We start from the raw sequence: 25,906 nt of genomic DNA, 5'->3' as shown, positions 1-25,906 counted from the left end.
AGCCAGGAAGCCTTGAGGCTTTGCCTGGCTCAGGGACCCCTCTCCCAAGGGGAGCAGGAGATCTGCTGGGAGAGAGGACACCTGGCAAACATCAGCCCCATCCAGGGGTGAGGAACCAGGAGCAGGACAGCCCTGGGAGGTTTTATACCAGTGAGTCCCGAGCAGATTGCATGTCCCCTAAAGAGGCATTTCAAGCAGCACCTCCTTGGGGGGGCGAACACACAGTTAAAAATACAAACAACCACATTAAAAAAATAAAACCAAATCCAGCAGATTAAAAAACAAAAACCCAACCTAAAAGAACAAACCGAGACAAGAGGCTCGGGGGATGCAGCCAGAGGGCTGAGCCTTCACCTGCATCCCAACAGGTCTCGGGCAGAAGGCAGCTGCAGGGAAGCCAGGTGCTGGTGCCACCAGAGTGAGGTCCCATGTCACCCTCAGAGGAGGACATGTCCCCCCAAGAGGACAGCCTGACAGCATGAGGAGGAAGCGGGGTTGGAAGCCTCACTTACTGCATCCTCTGGCCACGGGGATCTGCCTCTGCTGAAAGCCCGGCAGCACCGGTCCCTTTATGCGGCTGCTCTGGGGGCAGTGCCCCTCTGCGGGTGGAGGGCAGGGAAAGCAGCTCAGCACAGATAGTACGGAGAGGCGAGGCAGAAATCTGACACTTTCACAACTGCCACCTCCTCTGCTCTGATCCTGGTGTGAGAGCAACTGTTCTCCAGCAGTGTCCCAAGCCAGAATTGAGAAAGGGAGCTGTTAAATGTACAACCAACCCCAATCCCCCACCCTCCCTCCATGCACACAACCCCCAGCAGCAGAACAGGGGATCAGAGGACTCAGAGAGCTGATTCCCCCCCTCCAAGGAGCAGACATGGCCAGAGCTTCCTAGTATATAGCTGATGAGCAGAAAGTGCTGACCCCCCAGGGGACCCTGTCGGGGAGCAGGGCACGGGGACTGGCAGCACAGCCCTGCCTGGTCCAGCATGAACAACTGCTTCGAAAAGGTCCCTGTTCTGCCTGCAGGACACGCAGGAGCAGCCACCTTTCCCCAAACAAAGGCATCGGGGAGTGCGAGCGGTACCTGGAGCAGACCTGGACAACGGAAGATGCCCCTTCCCCAGCCCAGCACTACTGCATGGGGGAAAACAGATCCCTCCGAGACAGCGCTCCAGGCCTCCTGACAGTCCTCATCTCCAGTCCGTGTGGCTCAGTCTCTGGTGACGAAGGCCACGCATGTAAATAAACCCACGATCTGCTTCTCTGCTGCAACATGCTCATGTGGCTGCCACCGCCTCCGGCTGCTCCAGCTCGTCTTCATAGTCCGAGACGTAGGACTCCATGCTCTGCTTGGCCAGCAGCTCTCTCCGGGCTTGAAGCCGCTCACAGCGGGGACAGCGGGTGGATTTGAAGCAGGATTTGTGGTAGCAGGCTTTGCACTCTGCAGGGGAGAGCATGGCTGAGAGCTGGCAGAGGCTGACACAGACTGCCTGATGCTCTTCACCCCAGGGAGGGATGCTCCAGGCTTGTCCAGGAGGACATTTCAAACCAAAGCCAAGGCAGAACAAGGACCAGAAGCGGGGGTCCAGCACCGTTCTGGAAGCAGCAAGAAGTCACGCTGCAGGGTCCCTGCAACTGGTTTGCAAAGCCTTTGGGAGCACAGGTGGGAGGTTTCCTGCTCTGCACAAGGTCCCTCCCCAAACTTTCCTGATTCTCCAAGGAAACAGTGACTCTGCCCCAAGTTTTCTCTGGCACGGCACCTGCCAAACCAAGACTTACATGTTGTCAGGAGCCATTTCAAGCCAGTTCAGTGGTTGGAACCAAGCTGCAGGGACAAGCTTTGCTTGGCCATTAGTACTGGGCATTATCGAGGATGACTCCTGAAGGGGCCTGGGGATTTCTTGGCAGGCAGGAAGGGCACAGAGACAAAGCCTTCAGGCTCCCTCTGCTTTACAAGGTCAGCTCCAGCCATCCAAGCAGGGGCAAGAGAGCTGCATGCAGGCTGCAGCCTGTCCCGTAACCACAGCAGAAGGGAAGCCAGGGCTCCCAGACACCCGCTCGCTGCAGTCACAACCCAACTGCCCACTGCTGCAGGGGCAGGCAGAACACAGCATGGTCAGGAAGGGACCTACACGCTCCACCGCGCCAGCAGCTCTGGCCAGACACCATTATAATGTTGATCTGCTGCTGTGATAACGTGGTGCAGAGACACAGGCCATGCACAGAGGCACTCTGGTCTGGCTGGCTCTGGCTCTGTACCTCTCGCTAGCACAAATGCCACTCAAACAGGAGGCATTGGGGGACAGGGGTGGCCCCAGGGTCTGTCCCCTCCGTTTCTCTCCAGCATCTCACCTTCACATGTCCTGCACTTGTTGAGCTCAAAGGGGAAGATGATGTCGCCCTCATTCTGGCAGAACTCGCAGATGAAGCCTTTGGCTTGGCACAGCTGGAAGGAGAAAAGGTGAGGAAAAAGCAGCTAAATGCTCCTCATCTCCCTGGCAAGCAGGGCAGGAGGTAGAGCAGAGCAGGACAGCAGGACACGGTGCCCTGCTCTAACCATGTGGGACAGTCCTTCCCCAGCATGGAGCGCAGCAAGGCAGAATCAACATGTGCCAGGGGTGTGGGAGTGCCAAAATGGGGTAACAAACATCCCATACGTGCTGGGTAGGAGCTCTGTGGAGCAGGCAGGAGCAGATAGCATTGAATCAGTTAATTTGGTGGCTGCCCTGCATGTCAAATGCCTCCCCATCGGTTATCTTTGCAGCAAAGCCTGCTCCCAAGAGTGGTCCCGAGGGTACGGAGCCGTGCAGGAGGGAGGCGAGGAGGCCTTACCATGCACTTCTCAACGTGCAGGCTGCCTGCCTTCAGGAGCTCCGTCAGGCGAGGCACCAGGTCCCCTTTCTTTGTGGCGCTGAGGTCGCTCAGCGAGTAGAGGTGCAAATCCTCCGTCAGGTGGCCAGGCACTGCATCAAAGGAGTCTAAGAGGCTGCAAGGACAGAGAAACCAGAGCTCAGAGCAAAGCAACTCCACTAAGCTCCCTCTCTCTACTGCCTCTGCTTTCTCTCCCCCTCCACTCCCCTCTCCCCCTGTTGCTCATTGCACAGGCTACACAGATGCCCAGTGCAAATTGCCATGGGACAGATCCAGGACAGCAAAACAGCTTCATCTCACAGCCCGGGACTCACTCTTTAGCTAGCCGGCACGTCTTAAACATGTTCTTCATGTGGAAAAGCTGGATCCGCAGCAGCTGGCGAGGAAGGGGTGACACAAGAATCAGTAAACAGAGCATGGTCCTTTGCCAAGCAGGCCTGCCCTGTTTCCTCCACTGATGAAATGACCGCTGCTCCTCAGCTGCTGCTCCCTTGCTACCAAAGTGTTTACACCACACAGGGCAAAGTGAGCGCAACCATCATCACATCCTCCAAGAGATAAACCGAAGCCCAGCTGGACACCAGGCAGAAATTGCTTTTGAAATTCCTACATTACTGGACAAAGAACAAGAGGTGAATGGAAACCCACGGTGCTGAGGTTTTAAGCCTCAAAAACTGAAATATCCGCTTCTCCCCAGCTTCCCTGGAATATGGTTTACAATTGGCAGCCACCCACCTCACCCAAACCCCACTCAGGAAGGCGTGGAAAGGGTCTTACCCACACTTGGTTGAGAGACTTCACTTTCCGGTACAGGGCAGGATTGATATCCTGCACATCGAAGAGTGGGTCACTCCAGATCTTGCTCAGCAGGTCTTTGGAGAAGTTGCTCACATAGTACTTGCTGAAGTCCCACTTGCGCAGGATGCGGCTGGGGATGACCGTCTGGGCATTCTCATGGCAGCACTGGCAGAAATACTTCCCCAGGTACTCACAGTACCGCAGCCGCTTGATGTAATCTGGCCAAACCCAGGCAGACAGGGAAGTCAGCCGAGGCACAGGCTCTGCCCAACCACTTATTGGACTCCCAACGTTGCTCAGCATTTCCAACAAGCAAGGCAGTCTGCCTTGCCCGTACCTCCTCCATCCCCAGAGTGCTCAATACTGGGGTCTGCAAGCACCCCTGCTGACTGCAAAAGCATTTGGGACCACAGTCCAGTCTCATGCAGCCACATCTACCTACACATTCAGGAAACACAGCTGGTCAAAGAGCTCTGCAGCTGTACCCACAGCAGAACCTGCTGGGAGCTTTAGGACCCCCACAGATGCCTTTGCCTTAGAAGAGTCAACATCTGAAATGCCCTCCAAAGGACAGGCTGGCTGCTCTTTGCCTCCACCAGCCCCATGACCTTCTGGAGAAGGAGGCTCCTCTGTGGCTGGTGCACACCAATGTGCAGGCAGAGCTGGCAAAGGCAGTGTACCGTTTCCCCAGTGACCTTGTGCTGAGCTCTGCCACCACCCACCCACTCTGTGTCTTCCCACTTGTTCACAGGTTCTTTCCCACTCTCCAGCTATGGATCAGGGTCCCACCACTCACCAGGATCAGTCCGGATGCCACAGCCCGCACACCGGTAATTCTGCTTGGCCACGGCCACCTTCCTCCTGCCCAGAGACAGAAGACAACATGCATGAGTCCAGCCCTGACGGCACCTGGCACCAGAGGATGGTCACTGGCACAGGTCTGGATGGCAGAGATAGCCACATGCTTTGCCACTTAAGTGTGGACAACAAATCCAAGGGGAAAAGCCCTGTTGTGCCCTGGTGCACAACAAAGGCACCGACCGCAGGCACTGGCTCCATCTCACAGCACCAGCTGCCGGTGGTAACCACCGTGGATTTACCAGGCTCAGAGCAGGGAAGCCCTGGCGGTCAAGTGGGAAGGAGAGGATAATCAACCTTGGTGTTGATGGAAAAGGGTTGGAAAGGGCAGGTTCCCGGAGAGCCCTCGGCTGCGCCAAGTCCTTACGTTGGGGCTGGGTGAACATTGAAGATGATCTGTGGTCGCGGTGGGGCCCACTCCAGGTTTCCACGCACCCGAATCCTCAGCTTGTAGATGTCGGCATGTTCTCCATCATCAGGAGAGATGGGCAGAGAGTCGGGGATGGGCAGGAGCTGGAGAGGTAAGGCAAGAGGGTCAGATCCCTGCCTGGTACCGCAAAGGCAATGCACCTGCAACTGCAGCCCTCTGGAAAACTGCCAGGCACTGAGCTGCTGCTCCAGCTGAATGGGGGCTGGAGAAGGGATGTCCCCAGGGATCCGGGCACTCTGCTGTAGGAGGCTGCGGTGGCAGAGCCCCGCTTGGCTGCACCCATCTCTGGAGCCCGGACAAAACCCCTCCTCCAGCTCCACAAAGGGATCACCGGGACTAGCAAAGCCCCTCGGCAGTGGGCTGAAGCCAGGGGTTCGTGGAAGATCAAATGCAATCGGTGACCGGGGACCCACAACCCTACCTTCTGCGGGGCGTCGTGCTCAGGGACCAGCCACTCCAATTCAGAGGCGGCTGGGAGCTGCATGCCCTCAAACTGCTTCAGCAAGCCCATGGCCACGGCCTCTGCCGAGTTGGAGTTGAGGAAGGAGTGAGATCTAGACAGCGAAGGGAGTGGTTAGTACCAGATCTCACAGCTGTGCCCTCCTCACAACCCCTGCTGCCGGTCCCAGCTCAAGCTGAAGATGCTCCCTTCAACTCCGGTACCTTACTTCTGCATTGCTACACAGGCTTAAAATTGATACACGTGATTGATTTCTGCCTTTGCAGCTGCCCCCAAGCAAAGCCGGCTAATGGCACAACAACTGTTTAGAAAGGCAAGCAAAACATACCTTAACTCAACAAAACATGTGCCTGTTTGCAGGGGAAGCTGCAAAGTGAGAGCCAATGTCTGTACGAGCCAGAAGTAACAGCTCTCCCAGTACGAACCTACCAAAGAAGCTGCCAAGCACAGACATAGCTTTGTATCTCACCCAACAAGCAGAGGGGCCCCTGCATCCCAAAGGGGTTTTGCTTTCAGAGCATTAACATAGCAGCTGTGCTTAAAACAGCTTGTGATTCACCTCCCCACAGCCCCCACCTCTCCACCCCAGGGCAGTGCGGGGAAAGGACCGAGCACTTTACATTTAAGCTGCTGCTGCACTGCACAGAGAGTTTGTGAGCATCGCTGTGTGCCAGCGGTTCCACCCCCGGGTCACAGCACAGCAGCGAGGGTTGGAGAGAAGGTGGCAGCACCAGGTAGTCTAACAGGCCGTCCCAGCTGAGAGAGGGGAGGCAGGGGAGGCTCAGCCTGAGTTGCCAGTCCAGATGCTCCAGTTTGTGCCGGGTCCTCTCCCCAGCCTCTTACCTACTAGGAGGTATGGGTATCTCTCCTGACACCAGTCCATATCATATCTACCTCGTGAATATCCTGATCATCCCAGGTGCTGCTTCCCAAATTTAAGACTAGGACCCAGTGCCCCACTGCTAAACAAACAGATGGAGGGAGGGATATCCACTCCAGTGCAAAGCAGCAGCTGATGCACATGGAAGAGCAGAATTGGGCAGGAAGAGGAACTTGGTACCAAGATGTCTCGCCACGAGTAGAAGACGTACATGGACTCTGAGGAGAGAAAGGACTTCCTGCTGGAGCCTGGGTTCCTCTTGATGTCTGCATCTGAATCACAAACAGACAAGGTGGAGCAGATGGGGCAGGGCAGGGGGATACACTCATTTCAAACCAAAGCTTCACTGTAAAACTCATCAAGCTGTCAATAGCACGTGAACTACAGCATCAACTTCTACCAGTGGCACTGAGCAGCAAGGAGAGGTGCAGTCTAATCAGTCACCTGTCGGAGTTAGAAGGGAAGGACATGGTGGGATGCTGTGAAAACAGTGAGCCTGGGGTTTGGGGAAGACAAGTGGCTGCTGGTACAGGTCACACACCAAGTCCTAGCAGTGACATGGCCTGATACAGTACGCACACAGGAGCTAGGAGGGCAGGACAGAAAGGTTAGCAAGAAGGTTTAGTAGCTCTCTACACACAGTATAGATGCTGCAGGGGATTAGCAATGGGATGCAGAGCCCTTCTCTCTACTTGACAGCAACCTGTAAGATCAGACGGTGGCCACGCCACGGCTTGTCAGCAGCAGCTGCACAGCTGGGGCTGGCAGCCTAAGCCCAGCACCCCAGAGACACGTCAGCACCCATGCACAGAGCAGGCCAGCAGCCACAGGGGCCAGCCCTCTGCAGAGGCCACAGACCCGTCTCCCGAGGAGGGAGGGGTCCAAGATAAGGTGCAGGACACTGGGGTCCTGCTCACTCCACCCCTCCATAAGCTCCCCAACAGCCCTGGGCTGCCCCTGCATCCCTCCCCAGTGCCAGCCTCGGGTACCAGGCAGTACCCAGCAGTACCTTTATCACTCATCTCTCTTTCACTCCAGCAGGTTAAACCCTGACAGGGAATTCATCTCAACAGTGGAAGGACGCTGGGACAAGAGACTCTTCCAGCAGTACAAGGCAGGCAGAAGCAGGCAGAAACCCTGCTTCATTGCAGACAGACTCCCAGAAAAGGGAAGGAGGGCATGCAAGGGGAAAGTACTACAGGTCAGGACAGAAGAGAGGCCAACGGCACAACCTTCAGCCCAGCAGGTCTCCTGTTTTGTACCTCTGGGGAGCTCTAGGAACGGGGTCTGCAGTGACCACACCACCCCCAAACACAGGCTTGCAGCTCCCCCCCGATCCAGTGGTCCAGTGCCTGGCTAGGGGAGGCACAGCTCGGGGTCCCTGCTTCTCCACCCCTAGCAGGTCAGCTACGCGGACCCGCACAGAGCCCATCCGATCCCGGCCAGGCACCAACCGCACACGGAGGCCAACGGAATCACAGCCTGGCTGAGCAAAGAGTGCCACCCCCCGAGCCCCCTAGGAAGAGTGGGGCTGCCCTGGCAGCAAAGGGAGCAAGTCCCAGTCCTGCACGTAAATTTACAGACTCACACTAGTGGAGTTCAGCATGGATGCTTGACCCTCCTTGTTTGACATCCATTGCTAGAAACAGGCACAGGAAAGCATCCTAATGCTAAGGAATCCGCATATCTACAACATGCAAACAGACTTCTAGCTGCAGAAAACAGGGAATTCAGTCAAACGTAGCCTCCCGGCCATGTAGCGCACCGGCCAGACATACCTGCCATGCTCTGGTGCCTTCGGCTCTGCGCAGGAAGGTGCCGCATGGTCCTAGACTACGACGAACATGAGCAAACAGCGGGGCACACGCAGCACGGTGTGGGCCAAGTGTTATGGGAAGGCAGAGCCGGCACACTCAGGCACGGGCATTGTCTCAGGGATGGCAGAGGGAGCCAAATCTGACCCTAGGCTCCCGTGGGGGCTAGCACTGGGATCCTGCCACCACTCGCTTCCCAACCTTAACTGCAGCCACTCCCCAAAAGCCTCCAGTTAACTGCCCAAAACGCCTCTGCTGCCAATGCTATCACCAGGTGGGATAGTCCCCAGGAGGCTTGTGAACAGCCCCCAAACCCAAGGACATCACCCCAGCCCCCATATGCCAGCTTCAGGCTAGGATGAGCCCCCCTGGATTAAACCCCTGGGCTGTAAACACAGGACACGGCAGGGCTGACGGGGAAGCTCTGAGCACCAAGCATCTCCGGCAGGAGCAACGTGCTGGCGCCGAACACCTGACAGGAGAGATCAGCAGCAGCCCACGCAGGCTGTTCCCTTGCTAAAGCAAACCTGGAGCACATGAAGGTTATTTAAACACGGCCAGCAGACTGGAAGGATTATCTAGTAGTACTGTAAACAATAAAAACACTAAGCAAGACCTGGCTGCATGTGATCCCGGTGCCCAGGGCCTCCAGCGTGAACGAACTGCCTGTGCCCTGTCTGCTCTCACTACTTCTCTCTCCAGGACTTCTTTCTGGAAGGATTCTTCTCCAAGTCAAGTCTGAGCAGGACGGGAAGGGTTGGCCGTGGTTCAGATCAGAGCTGTGGCATGCCAGCTCTGCCAAGTCAAGCAAGATAACGCTCCCCAAGGCACCTGGGATGGAGACCCGGTCCCACACTGTAGAGGACTCTGCTCTCATCCAGCCCAGGCTCAGCCTTCAACAGATACAGAGGCACAAAGCTGTGCCATCGCCCTGCCAAGCCCTACGCCAGGCAACACAGGTCTTCACCACAGTGAAGGTATATCCAAAATACTGCATGGCAAAACACCCTGGCCGATGGAGCCCACGGCAGAGATCCTCTGCCTCCTCTCTGCTCCGTCCTGCCACATCATCCTGCAATGGCTTTTCTTGCTGACGTCTGGATGATGCTGTTCACAGTTCCCAAATCAGGCAGATTTCTGAGAAGTGTGCACGTGCACACACACACACATCTTCCACACACACGCACGCGTGCCGCAGGGGAGCACTGCAGGGTACTACCTGAGAACAAGGAAGCCATTGACACTGAGAGGCCGTTCTTGGACATTTGAATCAGGTTAGATCCATCGTTACCATCTGTATAACACGGTGATGACAAAACAGTTGACTTAAGTGCTTTGGCCAGGCCAAAGAGAAAGGGCATAATACAAGAGCAGCACTCGCACAAGAGAAGCCCAGAACTGAATTCACACACCCCTCTGTGGGCTTCAAAACTGAGCACAAAATCTAGCCCTCAGGGACTGAAAGGAAGGCTTTGCTGTCAACAGTCAAGAGACGAGAAGTTTATAGCTGGAGACTGGACTGCTCCATCTTCTTTTTAAAGTCAGTGAGATGGAGGTACTGTTGAGAAGTAAGTCATCCACCTCAGAGGATGAACAAGGCTCTGAAGGAAAGGGACACCCAGGGACCCAGACAGGTCTCCTGTGGGCGATAAGCTCAGCCACCCAAGCTGCCAGGAGCAGAGACTACAGGTATTACAGGTCAGGATGTGACCAGCGCCCACCACTGCTACCCAAGAGATAAGTGGTCAGAGCTATGGCTCCTTCTGCCCGGGGAGGAGGAGAGCAGGATGGCGGCTCTCCCACCTCTCTCTAGCTGTGACAGCTGCTATGTGGACCAGGCAATGAAATGGAAACCACCTACCAGCCAGAGGCACTGAATGCTAGAGGATTACAGAGGATTTCAAAGGAAAGTCATGCCATCACATGAGGGAAACTGGTTGCTCTGCTCATGCTCAGAATTCAGCCATTTGTTTGGGAAAAGCCACCCTGAAGGCCAGAGGGACATGCTCTTCTTCCGTGACCTCAACACCACCACACCAAGGAGAAGTCTGTCTCTATGCAAGAAGCCAATAGAGCCATTCCCTCCTACCTCGGATCTCGTACTCTTCCACATCGGAGCCAGAGTCAGAGAGCCGCATGGAGCCATGGGAGCTGAACTGGGACCCGCTGTCTGTCGCCACAAGACCTGGGAGAAATGCAACACAGCCAGGCCATCAGTGGAAGCGGTCTGAAGGGTCACTGACAGCTAAGGGAGAAGTTGATAGCCAGGTATGGCCACGGCAGGGAAGGATGGAGGTCAAGTATGGAAAACACTATGGGTTCAAAATGAAATTACATTCCATAACTCAGCGTCAGCAGCGCACAAGTGTTATCAATGTACAGTATCAGTCCCATTACGGTCTTCAATAGCAGCAGAGTTTCACAAATCTCTGCAGCACCTCGGTAGCAATATGATTGTTTCCCATGAAGGGGCAGGAAGGCAGTATGCTATAAGGACAGGCAACAGACAGAAAACCCACATCCCACTAGCTGATTAGGCCAAAACACATCACCCACTGTCTGAGCCCATCTCCTGGCAGGTAGGAAACAGGTGTCTGGTGCGGATCTGCTGGCGCCGAATGCGTATCTTTTGTTTAAGCTCCTGGATCTCTTTGTCACTGTCTTCCTCCTCCTCCTCCAGCTGCCGGCTCATCATGTTGCATTTCATCAGCTCTATGGCAGCGATCAGGGACTCTGAGATGCTGAAGTGGGCATTCTCCTGCAAGGCAAGAGCAAAAGCATTCAAGGCTCTACCATGGAGAAACTAGGAAGACTTGGTAAAATCTAGTTCCCCACCTGTGACAGGAAAGAGCTTATTACTCATGGAGGGTGGTAGAAAGACCTTAATCCTTGCTGACCCCATGAAACCTGACTCTTCTATGAGGACCTAGAAACTAAAGCCTTCTTGGGCTCCAGAATACTCACAAAACACAAGGGGCATCCTACGAAGAGGATGTGCAACACATCCACTCTGGGTAGTCAGCACATGTCCTTGAGGAGCCCTAACATGTTGCAAAGCTGCTGTGTATATGCTGGATGGGCAGATCCTGGCTGCCAGACACCACTGAGGAACTCAGCCTTGAAGTTCTGTGCACAGCTCTATAGCAGGAAAGAAATACTACGGGATTATCTTCCCCATGGAGGGAAGTATCTCTGAACCTGCAGTAAGATATGTTCTCCAAAGCACACAGGCTGCTGCTGCCTCGCTCACCTTCTCCAGGTCTGCACAGCTGCCGAAGTCCTGCTCAGAGAGGTAGCTGATGAGGGACTGCCCTTCCGAGGGTCTTCTGAACATCCCTTCCCCCGAGCTCAAGTACTGCCCAGAGTCTAGAAAAGCAAGAGACAAACGTATGAGGGAGGGACCCACTGCTATCCCCAGTGCCCAACCAGCATCCCACAAGCAGGTGCCAGAAGCTGAGGCCACCGCAGCCGATGGAGGAGCCTGACCAGGAGTGAGCATCCCGCTGAGGCTGGCGGTACTCACCGTACTCCATGTAGAGGGAGCTGGGTGTGCTCAGTTCACTGCTCTGGGTGGAAGCAGAGACGGGCCCTCTCCCTCCACCTGGATCGCCGTGGGACTCTGGAAAGGAAGATGACACCAGGCACACATCAGTATCCCGGAGGCGCCCAGCCATTGCACAGGGTGAAATGAAAAGGGGCTCAGCATCACACGGGCAGGCACAAACGGATGGGAAGCAAGGAAGGACATCTTCCTGCTCCGTGCCACGGCTGAGGGCAAGCCCAGGAGGGGACAAAACTAGAAGGGCATTTCAGGCAGGAGAGGAAAAGGGGAAAGAAGGAGAGAAGCTCATGAGAGCCACGGAGCAGTCAAGTCCTGAGCCTTCCTCTCTTCACCCCCTAGCAGAGCTGGGGGACACAACAGGCTCCAGCCAGCGCCTCTGCCAGCCCCTTCTTCCTGCTGGAGCATCTCCAAGGGAGGAGTTATCCCCCAGGGCAAAGAGTCAGGAGACAAGGGGAAACCTGAGCAGCCGAGGGACCTGTGGGGCTCCCAGTCCTGCAAAGCAGCCTGGACAACAGCGGAAGGAGGCACCTGAAGGACATGCTCTTGCTCAACTAGAAGCCAGGGTTCCCCACACGCAACCCTGGAGCCTGGGCTGCAGTGCTCAAGGTGACCTACACAGGCTGTGGGCAGGGCTCTGCCCCACGCACACACTGCAGTGCAACTCCCTGCCGGGCTGAGCTGGCGGGGACTGCCAGGAGCTGGCCTGACCAGAGACCAACAACAGATGGTGCTCTATGGAGAGCCACAGCCCCGGGGAGCACCTGGACGGAGCGGCTGGGTGACAGAGGACTGCTGAAGGAGACTCAAAACACCCCGACTGGAGTGGGACAGGAGCATACAGGTGTGGACATGGGGCAGGCACCAGCTGACATCCTGACATCCCGAGCACAGCAGAAGGGCAACCCCACCCTCTCAACCTCCTACTCCTCTTTGCTCCCAGCTTTGTGCCATAACCCTGATGTGGCTGGAGGCTCCTGAGTCCACCAACACCAGCATCTCCCTGCCAAGACCATGAAGTGGCAGCCACCAGGATGGGGCTTGGGACCAACCCACCCCACAGGCTGTGTGACAAAGGAGACCCGTCGGGGTGGGAGGCTCTCACAGCTAATCACTGCAGCCTGGCAGGGTATCCTGCAGCCACCTCAACCCTGCTGAAAATCAGCACAGAAACCCCCTCATGATCACCAGCCTGGGGGATGCCACATCCAACAGAGCCTACTGCTGAAGGGTAAAGCGAGGCAGTGCTCGGCATCCTCTGCTGGAGCAGGACACAGGGCTGGACACATCTGCCTGAACACCCACCACCTCCAGGAAGGAGCCTTCCCAGCTGCAGAGCCCTCAGCACCCAGATGTGAGCTCAACAAACCCAGTGCCGCTGTTCAACGGATGCAAAAGAAAACAGCCCATTTTTTTGAGCTGCTGACTCTTTCTGCATGTGGGGCAAAGGGATGGCAGCACCCCAGCACCTCTGCTCGGGGGAAACCTGCCCCGAGCCCAGAAGAGCACCTGGGAGTCCTGGCTGTGGGTGCAAGCACAGCTGGCTGGGATGCGGCTGAACCCAGCCAACATCAAACCTCCCCATGCCACAGATCCACTAAATGAAAGGAAAAATAAGATGTTCAAGCCCACACCTGCTTAGCTGCCAGCCCTTATTTGCTAGGTGAGAGACGAAACCTCTCCTGGCTCCTGAGGCAGTGGGGTGGAGGGAAGGGCAGGGGACACAGCTCAGGGACTCGGTGGCCAGCGCTCCCTAACGCCATGCAGGGGAGCTGAGTGCCCTTCTGGGTCTGGTCCACTGCTCCCAAAAACCAAGCTGGGATCTTCAGTCAGGTCGCATGCATAAACCTGACCACACTTCAAAGCACCAGCTGGGACACAGGGAAGAAAGAATTTTTTTGGTTTTCTAAATGGATACTAATGGGTTGATGGAAATCCTGAACTTGATGCAATGATGACTAATGAAGGGCTGTTATACTGGCTCCCAAACCTGCCACTGGATCTTCTATTATAATGGTGATATCCCTGAGGCCTCCTGGGCAGACAGAGGAGGAGGAGGGCAGCGTTAAGGGAGAGAAAACAGAGACAGACTGGTTATTACGCAGCAAGGACCTCCATTCTCCCATGAAGGCAGCACTGGTGGGGCAGACTCCCACAAACTGTTTGTCCCCTCACATCCCACTCCCCCCCCGCCATGCATTCACCCACTCAAGAGCACAGGATGACCCAGCAGCCTACCAGTAGGATGACATCCTACCAGTAGGATGAGCCCGAGCCCGAGCCCAAGCCCCAGCTCTGTGCCCTGCCATGGCCCCATGCCCCAGCCAGGCAAGGCCAGTGGGGAAGCAGGACGGCTAATGCCACAGCATCACTGCCACGTTCTAAGTTTTTTAAAAAGCTGCCTATACCAACAACAGACTGGTCCAGGGCATTCTGGAAAGCAAGATGTCAGCCAATCACTCCAGTGCAGAGCAGGAAAGCTAAGGGCAAAGACCAAATTTCCCAACCGCTCGCGCACTGTTCCCCTCGCCAACCTGATCCATCGAGTCAAAGAGGTGGCCAGCATCAGCCTCTTGGTACCAGGGACTCCCACACCCCAAAGCCATACGAGAAAAGCTGCCCCATTACCATGCAACTTCCCCGAAGCCACATTGGTGTCAGAGTGCGAGCGCACATGGCTCTTCTTGAGGATGCCCTGTGGAGCTGACGACTGTCCCTCCGAGAAGCTGGACCGGCGCAACAGGCTCAGGCCCCTGCTTCCACCTCCGCTTGCCCCCTGCTCCCCCAGGGATGAGACCGAGTCCAGCTTCTGGGAGCTGCTGGAGGAGAAGAGTTTGGAGCTACTGCTCTTGGTGCTGTTGGTGCTGGCGCTGCTGCATGCCCGGCCCCGGCGCCCCAAGTTCCCGATGGCCAGGTACTCCGGCCCATCGTTAACATCACTCTGCGGATCATCCTGACTCCCCGTCCAAGTGTCCTCGTTCTGGCTGGTGGTGCTGGAGCTCATGTCACTGGCCGGAGAGAAGAGGTCTTTGGGTGAGGAGACGTGGAAGCGTGTGACAGAGCCGGGCTGCTCCAGAGGGGACCTGCCCTCGCTGAAGGAGGAGGACCGGGCAGACAGGCAGTGCTCCTGGGGCTGGATGGCGCTGGAGCTGATGGAAGAGCTCGCTGGTCTCCTGTCTGGACAGAGGCAGGAGCAGGATGTCACACACCCTGGCACATGCTGAGCACCCTATGGGAATAAGCTTGTGGCTTCACACAGGCATGCCAACCCACCATGGGCAAAGGCCAGGGATCTCCCTCCCATTGTGGGCAGAGATCTTCTCACACCCATCCACCACAACGAATCCAAGAGCAGAAAAAAAGGCAAAGTCTTTTCTGGGTCTCTCCTGAGCTTCCCAGCCCACCCTCGTTACCTGAGAGGCCAGAGGAGGCTGGATTGTGGAGGCTGGAGAAGGACCCAAAGCAGCGCTGCTGCGTGCAGCCTGCAGCAGGGACGTACAGGGACGCAGGGAGGGCAGTCAGGCTCTGACTCTTGGTCACCAGAGGTGGACCATCACTCTTCCTGGTAAGCTGAAGAGAGGTGGCATCATTAATAAATCAGCATTTACAGGGCTACACGTCAAAGGAGCAGCAACAGAAAGGAATTGACCTGAGCACCTGGTCACCAGCCAGCAAAGGATGTGGCAGCCCTGGGGGCAGGAGGATGGGGAGGGAAAAATGCCACAGTGCAGAAGGCAAGGGGCTTTTTGTTCGCAGCTACGCGGCGGGCTCCCTTTGCAAAATTACCAGGCTCTCAGCGAAACCATCCAGGCAGCCCAGTGCCCCAGGCAGACGGCTCTCCTGTCCTTCAGCATCATGGTCACACATCTCTCTTGTCCCGGCAGAAGGACCTGACGCGCACAGGGATGGCAGTGACGTGCCGGCCAGCTGAAAGAACACAGCCCCCATTTAACAAAGCCTCATTAATTGCCTTCCTCTGGGGGAGCTCTGTGCAAAGAAAGCAGCCACTGTTCCCTCCTCTGGGGAGGGGGCAGCTGGCACGGGGCTCCACAGGGGGTCACTGGCGTCACCAGCAGGAGTGGGCACCCAGGTGTCCTGGGGTGCTGCTTGTCCCCTCTGAGGGTGGCTGTCCCTCACGACCAGGCAGCTCTGCTTGCTGGCCCTGAAGCCTGGGACTGTTGGAGAGGGCTTTAGAGGTGCCACTTACAAGGAATTGGTCCTCAGGTCCTCATACTCAAATCCTCGATGCCAGCCAGAAGCAAGGTACCTCACCACAGGCACCACACAGCCATCTCCCCCACCCCAACCCCTGCCATGCTCACACAGGCAGCGCAGGGACCAGTTCACCACTCTCCTCCGCTCTTGGAGCTCCTTTTGCTACTTCCAAGTCCAGCCCCTTGTCCAAGGGCTCCGTGTGCCCTGAATGAGACTTTGCACAAGCAGCCACAGCCAGCCGGCGTTTGGGGAGAGCCAGATGGAAAAGCCGGGACCTCAACTCACCATGGAGGTGTCAATCTGAGCCAGAAGCCTGGGGTTGTTCTGCTCCACAGCCTCCAGGCACTGCAGCATGGCCGTGACGTGGGCGTCACTGAGAAGGAAGGCAGTGTCTGGGAAGAAAAAACTGCTGCTCGGCGGGGTCCCTCTCACCCGCGTGGTTTGACAGCACTGGTTGCTCACACACAAACCACCTTTTCTGCCATCCCCCTCACTCCCATGCGGCTTGGGAACGCCACCAGCTAGATATCTTCCTAATAAGAAGGAAAAGGCCCGTTTCTCTTTACCTGTGTAGAATTTCCTGATGTACTGCCGGTTCCCCAGGAGCGGTCTCAGCTGCGCTGACAGGCAGTGGCACTGCAGGCTGTGCTGCAGCCACAGCTGCGCGATGGCCTGGTCCCCCGGGCCCTCTGGGTCAGGCTGGCCACTCTCCTGCAGGCTGATGAACTGGAAAGGGACACCAGGCACAGGTTAAGGCATGCAGAGGCAAGCCAGGGAGGAGGGATTGTTCCACCACACAGCTTTGGTTTCCCCCCAGTAACGGCAGCTTTCCAGCGCCGGTCACCATCAGCGGGAAGGAGGACAAGTCCCAGCAGCCCCCCAGCCACCAGGGAGGCAAAAGCACCAGGGAGGAACAACGCCTCAAAGGTCAGCCAGCGACCAAAGTCCCCTGACAGCCACCAGCACTATGAATTTCTCCTGCATGCTCTCCCACCCGTGTGCCTCGCCACTGACCTGGAAGGACCCCACACTCCCAAATCCAACCCGACCCCGGTGGTGACAGTCATGTTCTTGCTGACACATTAACTGGGGAAGCTAAATACCTGAGCTGCTGCACCTTGAAGAGCTGGACTGGAGTCACATCCCACATCCCCCCAGCAGCAGGGTGGACATAGGGACCACCGGTGGTCAGGCCCTTGCGCCGAGCTAGGGTGGGGCCCACAGACGTTGGCAGGGGGCAGCCGAGGGCCAAGAGCATCCCCATGCACCAGCAGTCGGCACAAGCCAGGAACGAGAGAGCCAAATGCATGGTCAAGGCACAACCCAGAAATGGGACAGCCCAGACTTTGAGAGATTTGCACAGAGGCATGAATCACCCCTGCACACACACAAGCGCTGCTTGTGTCCGTTCCCTTGGTGATGCCTGCTGCAGCCGGAGGAGCCAAGCTGGAGACTGGCCTGGGAGAAATAAGCAGCTGATTGTCTCAACCCAAGCCACACCGAGTTCCCGGGACGTGGCTTGTACACAAACATGTGGCTGCTTCAGCCTCCACAATCCGTGGAGCCACTTTACCCACGGCAGGCCAACAGCCAAGGCGCCGCTATCCCACCGATGAGGCTCACAGCCCAGCTGTCCTCTCTCCCCTCCCCACTGGACACACAAGGCCACCCCACCAGAACCCACCTTCTCCAGGTGATGAGCAGAGCCGGGACTCAGCCAGCGAATGTCCTTCACAAACTGCCAGTAGTCCTTCTGTCTGCAGCACACCTGCCCGGGACAGGCGGGGTTAGATACCACCACCCAATTCCCAGTTAAATGACAACATCCCCCATTAGCCCCATGCTACCATGAGCAGAGAGCCTCTAACCCTGGCAAGATGGGCCAGAAAATAGACAGAGCAGCACTGCTTTACAAAGGAGAAACAACGCGAGCATATAACACAGTTTTGTAGATTGAGGGATCAAGTAAAAGAACACTGGTTTGATGTAGATAAGTTGTCTCCTGCCCCTCCCATGGTGACCTCTCACTTGTGGCCAGCCGACAAGTGACCAGACAACAGATCCCCCGAGTTTCTCTTCTTCCACCAGGTAAGATCCCAGTCCCTCATACCGTGGAGACAGGAGAGGTCTTGGGCCAGGGATGGGACATGGCACCAAAGGGCTCACATCCCTGCTGCAGTGCAACAAGGATCCTAAAGGCCAACCGCAGGTCTGCCAAGTTCAAGGTCGACCAAGTTCCCACATCACCCCTCCCCTTCCTGCCAGAGAAGGACTTGGAGGAGAGTCCTGATGCCTCAGCACTGCAGAGTCAGACCCCAGCGAGAGGACACGAAGAGCAACAGGGAAACACATCCCAGCAAAACCAGCAACCATTGCTGTCTTCTGATGCAAGCCACCACCGAGGACACCAGCACGGCTGAGCACCCCAGGTAAGAAATTTGGCGTTGCATTTCTGTCAGCTCTTTGCTGCTGTTTGCCTCAGCTTTATTCAGACAATGAGTTATTTTGTTCTTAGTTATTCTTCCCGTTAAAGAGGAACTGCAGCAGAGTTGCTGTTTTCCTCACCACCCTATTGGGTGTAAACACAGGCCCAAAATGTCTCTCTTCACCAAAAGGCTGATTATTTTTTCTTCCATCTCTATTTCCTCTTTCACAAGCGTCAGAGGAATGGGTTCTGTTTTGTGGTTTATTTGTTTGAGGAGGGGTTGGTTTGGTTTTTTAAGACTAGAGAACTAACATGGCAATTTTAGTCCTCTAGACTGAACTGGGGTTTTCTGGACAAATAAATAAAATTCACTCAAAAGTTTAAAAACCTTTTACCCTAGTTCTCTTAACATGTACATAAGGATTTTTTCACCTTTTTTTTATTTCTTCTCAGTTGTAGGAAAAAAGTTGATAAGAAAATAATAAGTAAAAGGAAGTGTTTCATTGGATCAACTATTAGAAAACTGCTGTTAGGAAGCTGTATTTTTACGGGCCTCCCTTTGCAGCTCTCATAACTTGATTGGTGTCACACATGCTCAAGCAGGGGAGACACTTCTAAGTAAAAGAGCTGCCTTTGCCTATAGTAAAGGCATGAAAGAAGGCAACCTGCTTTGCAGGTCTGGCATGAACTGTTACCAATAGACAGACAAATATAAACAATTTCAATCTCACTTCCTGAAGCCTATTAACAGCATGTCTATCAGAAGGGAGCACTGCACTCCTCACATGTAAAAGGTAGCTTCTCTCTCTGTGGATCTCCCAAAGGTCCCTGGCCTGCACCACTGGGGACTAACGGGAACAGAGCAGCACCATAACAAGTGCTGACTGCAGCTAATACATCCAGGGATCAAAGCACCCTGCTGGGCTTAGCTGCCACCCTGGCTCTTCCTGAAGACTTATTAGCTCGGGTGCAGCATTGCATAGGTACGGCTTTCCTGCTCCTGGACCAAGCTGGCCCGTGCAAGCTGCCTGGGGTTCCTCTGCATTGCTCGCTTCTCTGCATCGCTCGCTTCTCTGCATCGCTCTCTGGGTGGCAGAGCCACCGATGGGAAGCCTGCCCCCAGGCATGCCCTGCAGACTCGCTTCAACTTTCCATTGTAAATTAATTGTGGTGGTAACTGCAAGCTGAAAGGGAGATCTTCAGGCCTCTGCACACAAGTGGGAAGGAGTAATTCTTCCAGGCAGACGTGGAAGGAGGAATGTCTGGGTGAACAACTGCAAGGCATGAAGAAAGCCTGGAAAGAGAGATCCCATTCACACAGAGCGCGGATTTGGCTGCCAGTTCCTGTTATTAACACAGCTAACCAGAAACAGTAAAGATGCGAGGTTTCTCTTGCCAGGCCTCGCTGGGGAGTTGTCCAAGTGCAGACGATATGGGGCTGACTTATTGCAAATGCAGCTTTATCACTTGGCTGCAGCAGAAAGAAAGGAGAGAGGGGCTGGCCTCAGTGTGGGGGGCACAGCTACTTAGAAAAACCACGTTGAAGATGGATGGGATAGAAAGAACACGCACCCAGGTCCCTCTGACAACCACAGCACTTGCCAGGCGAGCTCAGTCCCTGCTTCAATCATTTCCCACACTGCTACAAGCGTTGTACCCACTCCGTGCTGCGAGCACTGAAGCAAGCTGCAGGCAGACAGGACTGTCCCACCTGCTCATGATAGGCACCAAAGCTGCTGCAGACAGACAGCAGTGCTGGCAGGACAGAGCCCTACCTTGTCGTGGATGAGCCCGTGGTAGAGGATGCTGTGCATGTCTCTGCAGAGCCGTTCCAAGCCGCCATACTTGGACCAGACGTTCGGGTTGCTGGTGGACACCAAGCCTTCCACTGTGGTCTTCAGGTTGCCTAGCAGCTTCCAATGCTCCTTCCTGCAAAGGAACACAGCAAGCTGCATCAGATATACAGCAAAAGGAGCTTCACAACAGGACCACGGTATTGCACTCTCTCCAAGGAGACTCTGGTCAGGCTGAAACCTTCAGTGGTCCAGAAGCTAGCAAAGGTGAGCTAAAGGACTTTAAACCTCCCTGTGGTCTCCCATGCATGGTTTGTGGACAAGAGGCCCTACCGTAATGATGCTTGTGATGACTGGTAGCCACCAGCAATGTGACTCAGGAGACAGCCAGAACAAAGACTGATGGCTCCTGCAATATACCACTTGCTTAGTACGGGCCAACAAAGCTGGAGGACATCTTTCCAGCCAGCCTCTTGCTTGCTTCACTCACACGCTCTATCAGAGATTGTTCAGAGCAGCAGCACGTCAGGAGTACAGCACCTGTAAGGCAATGGCACAATGTCCACCACATCTTGCAGACACTGGCCACGCTGCACCTGCATTTAGAGAGAGCGGCACTTCCCGAGCAATGCGCACCACATCAAGCACTCCAGCACCGTCAGGATGCAGAAGTGCTCCACTGCAAGTTTGGTAACGCTTCATCTGCATCTCCACCTGTACAGCTGCTCTCTGGCCCCAGAGCTGCTGCAGGCACAAGCTGACTTTCTTGCAAAAGCATTCATCATGATCTGGGCAGAGATTAGCAAACTGCAAACTGCAGTTGTAATCTAGAGCTTGCACAGCATTTCTCATCGATATCAACCCCCTTGGCTGCCCTGCCTACAGCAAGGAATCTGTATTACCACTATCTGCCATAAAGCAGGAGTGCAGAGAGGTAATGTCATTTGCCTATGCAAAAGCAACTTTGGGGAAGGAAGCTCTGGATGACTGAGGTCCCCCCTCAAGCCGTTTGACAGTGTTGCCGGAGGAACAGCAGCTGTCAGAAACATGTATTCAGATAGGAGTTACTCTCTCAGAAGCAACAGGAATGTTGCAAGCTATATTTGGGGGTGTAAATGCCAAAAAAACATGCTTCTGCAGGGTTTGTAACAAAAGCACTGGGGGTGACAGCTTAGAATGAAGTCCAACCTTCCAACTGGCAAGAAACAAGCCAGTGTTTCAGCTGTTAATCCCTCTCACTGCCCAAAACAAACCAGATTTCCAAAGCAAAAGAAAAAAAAGGGAAAATAAATTTAAAATAAACAACATTATTTAAAACCACTCTCATTTTTATCCTTGTGGATGAAAGTGCGGGCTGCACACCTCTTGTGCACAGAGAAGGACACTAAAAAGTAACATGATCCTGATATTTAAAACCAAGCTTTTCTCATCAATATTCTCTTTTTGCGACTCGTTTGTTATTGCAAAACTGATTAAGTGAACAAGCAGATCATCAAATATTGGCTCTACTTCAAGCTCCCCATCCAATCCCTTTGCAAGGTCTCTGCAGTGAAACCTCACCACTTTCAGTACTCACCTAAGCTTAAACCATGCAGAAGCCAACCCATCCCACCAGCAAAGCCTGTCACCCTGACAGCACAGGAGCTCTAAGACAGAGCTGCAATGCATAAAAAAGTATGTATAAGTTTATGATGTACTTAGACTAACAAGCACGGTCAGGGCTTGTCTCAGAAGAGACTGAAGAAGAAAGCATGGATATAAATCAAAAGCAGCTTCCTGAAGGCGATCCGACTCAGGGAGACACAGAAAACCGATCCAGCGATGCCAGTCCCTGGTCAAAGAGCATCTGCAGCCACTGAGCTCAAAAGTTCACCAGCTCCTCCCCAAGATATTTCTAACGCTCAGAGTTAGGAAATGCAAGTGAAAGCTCAGCCACGCTGCTGATCTTCCAAGTCAGTGAGTCAGGGAAACTCCCTGTTATTTCATGCCATAAAAAGCAGGCGATGCACACAAGGATGCAGGGTTAGGACATGCAGAGCTGTGCCTTACCAAATGACCTGTCTCGTTAAAGGAGGAGTTGTGCATCTCCCCAGAGGTAGGAAACCAGGATCCAACAGACTGGGGTCACAGCTCCCTCCTAGCACAGGGAGACTAAGGTTAAGCAGTCGTCAAAGAAAATAACTTCAAAATGTTAAAACATTGAACTCAGAAGCACATAGGGAACAAGCAGTGCAACGAAAGCACCTTTGCAGAGGTGCCTCAGAAGCTACCGAAAGTGAATTAAATCCCTGTAAGACCCATGGGACTTGTTCGCCCAAAGCAGTTCACAAGTTGGATACACAAGACCCTACTGATACCCAAAACCCAGCCGTTTCTGGGCTGGAACATGGTGCATGCTGAAAAGCATACAGTGACACAAGGTTGAAGAAACAAAGACCCATACAGTTGGCTGCAGGTGGCAGGGACATTGAGAGACAGCACAGCTAACCACATTTCAGCTTGAACTGGACTCGTGGGTTAACGCTGAATTAGCAGTAGGGTTTGCTCCCCTCCCATTGACAGAGCCTGAGCCTGGGCTGCCAGGAGGGATGGCAAAAGCCTGGGTCCCAGTTGCCCGCAAGTTCCCCGTTTCAGCAGGTGTTCAGAGCAATATTGAGAAATCTGCTTGTTTTTTCCTGAATAAAAGAGAATTTTCCTTTGCTAGTGCTAAAGCGAGCCTGACATGGGGTAAGACCAATTCATATCACATCATGAAAACACCCCAACTTACAGGAAGGACAAAGTGAGCAACACACTCCAGAGAGGTCAAGGTACATGAGCAGAGCTTCCCCTGCAAGAACCACACGTGCTTCTGCTCTACTGCTCTAGCAGAGCCTGGTCCCCCAGCCAGAAGAGCCGTGGATGTTTGCAGGGGCCATCGCTGGTGCAGCACCAGTGGGACCTCAGCCGCACCCCTTTCCTTCCTTAAAGACGACCTCTGATCCAGCCTCCAATTTTAGCCACCAGCTCCGTAAACTTGGCGCTGGGTTTCCTTGCTTTACTACCACAAACTCTATCTTCAGGTACAGGAACATCAACCCGCCGTCAGGAACTGTTCCAAATATAACTGAACCTTTTGCACTGGAGTGATAAAAGACAGAATCCAGCCTTGGAGCAAGAAATGGCTTAATGCCGCTGCTGATGACAACGTCAGGGAAATGCTGCTTGCTCACCCAAGGCTTTCTCAGCCCCTCCATGGCAGCAAGGGTAGGAACCTCTCTTGGCCCAGGTCAGCAAAGGTGACTCACAGCAGAGGCAGGGAGCCATGCTGCTGACTCAGGTGAGCTCCATTTAAAATAAAACTAATCCCTAGTTACTTTCCAAAACAGAATCACACAGGTAGCTAGTATTCAAAAAAAAAAAAAATGAAGCTTGTCTTTCTCGCAAACAACATCTGCTGTGTGTCTGCCTGTGCTCTGCAGGAGGCATCTAGCAATGGCCACTTGAACTGTCCTCTACCTGGAGGAGTCTCTCAATCCTTCTTAGCACACTAAAGAGGTCGGGCTGAGGATGCCGAGGTCGTGGAGGGACTTCCGACAGATCTCCAAGGACATTCCTGTGCCGGCTGCCAGTTCCTCCCGCAGATCCCGAAGATGCCGCGTAACCCGCCACTGCGCACAGCCTGCTCCCGCCTCGCCGTCCCTGGGTCTCCCAGACAACCAGCAGCCCCTTTCCTCGGGCTTCCCCGCCTGCTCCTCTGGCAGGCTCAGCACTGCTGGGAAACAGGATTAAAAGAAAGGCAGGCTTCGTGCAATTCTTCTGCAGCCACAGGGAGCGGCTGAAGAGGCAGAGGAAGCCAGGAGAGCTCTGCCAGCCTGGCGGGTCAGCCCTGCAGCGTCCAGGCAGGGAGAGCCGAGCAGGCTGGATGGGAAACTGAAACGCAGGGCTGCTCACACCGGTGCTAAAAGCTTGCACCGGTATAAAACCGGGGGCACAACCACAAAAGGCTCCCGCAGCAAATGCAGCCCAGACCTGCTGCTCGCCAGAGCACTCTTGCTCCGCACTGGCAAAGGACGAGGGAAGAAAATAGGGATTAAAGGTGTTTTTTAGCCTTCTCCCAGCATGACAAATAGTTTTGCCTGCTCATCCTGGCGAAGCCTCCCATAGGCAGATGACCACAACCTGTGGACCAGTGATAGTGTCCATCGGGCTTCAATCTGCACGGGCCCTCCTGCCACAAGCAAGTAGGCAGCCAGAGGCAGCGACACGCAGAGCAGACCCCCACCGCAACCCACCTCCCCGGGACCAGCCACTCACCTTCCTCCATCGCTCCCAGCACTGGTTCCCCCTAGGGACCCTCTCCTCTGGCCCTGCCATCCCCGGGCCTCGCTGGTGCCGGAGCAGAAGGCGGCAGCTCTTTGCTAACCCACCCAGCTGACCAACGGCCCCTCTGCTTCCCCCGGTGCTTCCCCCGGGGCTGCTGCGTCCCTCACCCCACCCGCCCACCACTCCAAGGCACCGAGAGCCCTGCTCTCTGCCAGCAAGAACGAGGGCACTAACCTTCCTGCCGTGCCTCGATAGACATTGGCGTTACAGCCCCTGCTCCCCGATGCATTTCAGATCTGCTGCTCAGGAGGAGAGACAGCAAAACCCAGCACGAGATCCTATTTTCTTCTCCTGTCCCAGCAGAAGAATGGACTTCAGCAAAATAACTTTTGCTTCTGCATTTCCCATGATCCATGGGAAGATGGATCCAGTGACCTCTATCCTATCGTTACCAGTCACAGCCACAATCTATAGTGAAATGGCACCTCCCCGGGAATTAAAATGCGAAACCATTTGCACAAAGGACAGCAAGGCTGTGCAAGGCCCATGCCAGGATCCTCCCCAGTGCACCAGTGACAGCCAGGAGAACAAGCAGGTCCCCTCATGTGCCAGCACTGGAGGGGACGAGATGTCCTCCTCGTCCCTGGGGGAGTGCTGGGGGTGGCACCACATTCAGCCCTATTAGTCACACGATGGTAGAGTCTGGTAGTGCAGGATGTGCACTTGCAAAGGCAAGAAAACGCACAAAGATGATTCCGGAAAGAAAAAGAAGTGAATACAACCAACTCCTTTTACTTTTCTGAACCTGCTGGGACTGAAGCGTTAGCTAAAGATGGAGAATAGCTCGAACTGTGCAAAACAAAAGGCACCCCAAGCCTGCACTGCAGCTTTAAAAGCACCAGTAGCATTTTCCTGGCTGATATTGCTAGCAGGAATAGACAGCTAGCTGAGCCCCTCGGATAAGGAATGCTTCTCTCCCATATCAAGTTTCAGCTGCTCCCTCCTCCCCAGCCAACGCTCCCATTTCCATCCAACATCCACCCTGTGCTTGTGAGCACCAGGGCAAAACCGAAGCACAAAGCAAAGGCTGAAGACATGCAAAAACCTGAAGCAAATAGGACTTATCATCAAAACACCTCCAGGGAACAACCTCTGCTGCTTTTATAAATGCTAACAAGAAAAACCATGCCTAAAGCATAACATAAGACCATGCAGATGAAGCCACCACAGCGCGGCCATTCTCACCGCCAGCCACATGCAGGCGCAGGGCCTCGCCTTCAGAAATAAAGAGAAGCCAAAGATTTCTTCCCATCACCTAGAAGGGGCGATGCAGCCGGCTGCCAGGAGGGTAAGGAGACGTGATCCAAGAGCAGCAAGCCGCAGAGCCGCCAGAACGGCAGCGTGGCGTCCGGGCGGGCTGGTTTCGCCCACAAGCACGAGGCGTGCGAAGCAGAGGCTCGGCAGGTGCTGCCTTGGCCACGGCTGATGGAGAGTTGCC

The 25,906-nt window shown here is 54.8% G+C and overlaps 2 protein-coding genes across 2 annotated transcripts in view; one reads left to right on the top strand and one right to left on the bottom strand.

Annotated features, from left to right (window-relative positions):
• Positions 1 to 22,213, bottom strand: KIAA0226 (KIAA0226 ortholog). The gene is made up of 21 exons (XM_009323578.1): positions 22,153 to 22,213; positions 20,086 to 20,239; positions 17,570 to 17,653; positions 16,452 to 16,611; positions 16,171 to 16,277; positions 15,457 to 15,597; positions 15,084 to 15,240; positions 14,299 to 14,847; positions 11,635 to 11,730; positions 11,362 to 11,477; positions 10,668 to 10,869; positions 10,201 to 10,296; positions 6,509 to 6,569; positions 5,379 to 5,511; positions 4,895 to 5,040; positions 4,466 to 4,530; positions 3,649 to 3,887; positions 3,186 to 3,247; positions 2,833 to 2,986; positions 2,353 to 2,446; positions 1 to 1,441 (listed from the first exon to the last, which is right to left on the bottom strand). Exons 2-21 carry the CDS (start codon positions 20,122 to 20,124, stop codon positions 1,278 to 1,280), a joined length of 2,865 nt encoding a protein of 954 aa, XP_009321853.1. The 5' UTR covers positions 20,125 to 20,239; positions 22,153 to 22,213; the 3' UTR covers positions 1 to 1,277.
• A 2,887-nt stretch (positions 22,214 to 25,100) lies between these two features.
• FYTTD1 (forty-two-three domain containing 1) overlaps positions 25,101 to 25,906 on the top strand; it is a 23,133-nt gene continuing 22,327 nt past the window's right edge. Inside the window, exon 1 of the mRNA XM_009323596.1 lies at positions 25,101 to 25,113. Coding sequence (XP_009321871.1) covers positions 25,101 to 25,113 — 13 coding nt within the window. The remainder of the gene's footprint in view (positions 25,114 to 25,906) is intronic.

The sequence above is a fragment of the Pygoscelis adeliae genome, unplaced genomic scaffold (genome assembly GCF_000699105.1).
Source record: "Pygoscelis adeliae isolate BGI_AS28 unplaced genomic scaffold, ASM69910v1 Scaffold245, whole genome shotgun sequence".
Lineage (NCBI taxonomy): Eukaryota > Metazoa > Chordata > Aves > Sphenisciformes > Spheniscidae > Pygoscelis > Pygoscelis adeliae.
Note: the sequence above shows the minus strand (reverse complement) of the source record. Positions and strands in the feature narration are given on the sequence as shown.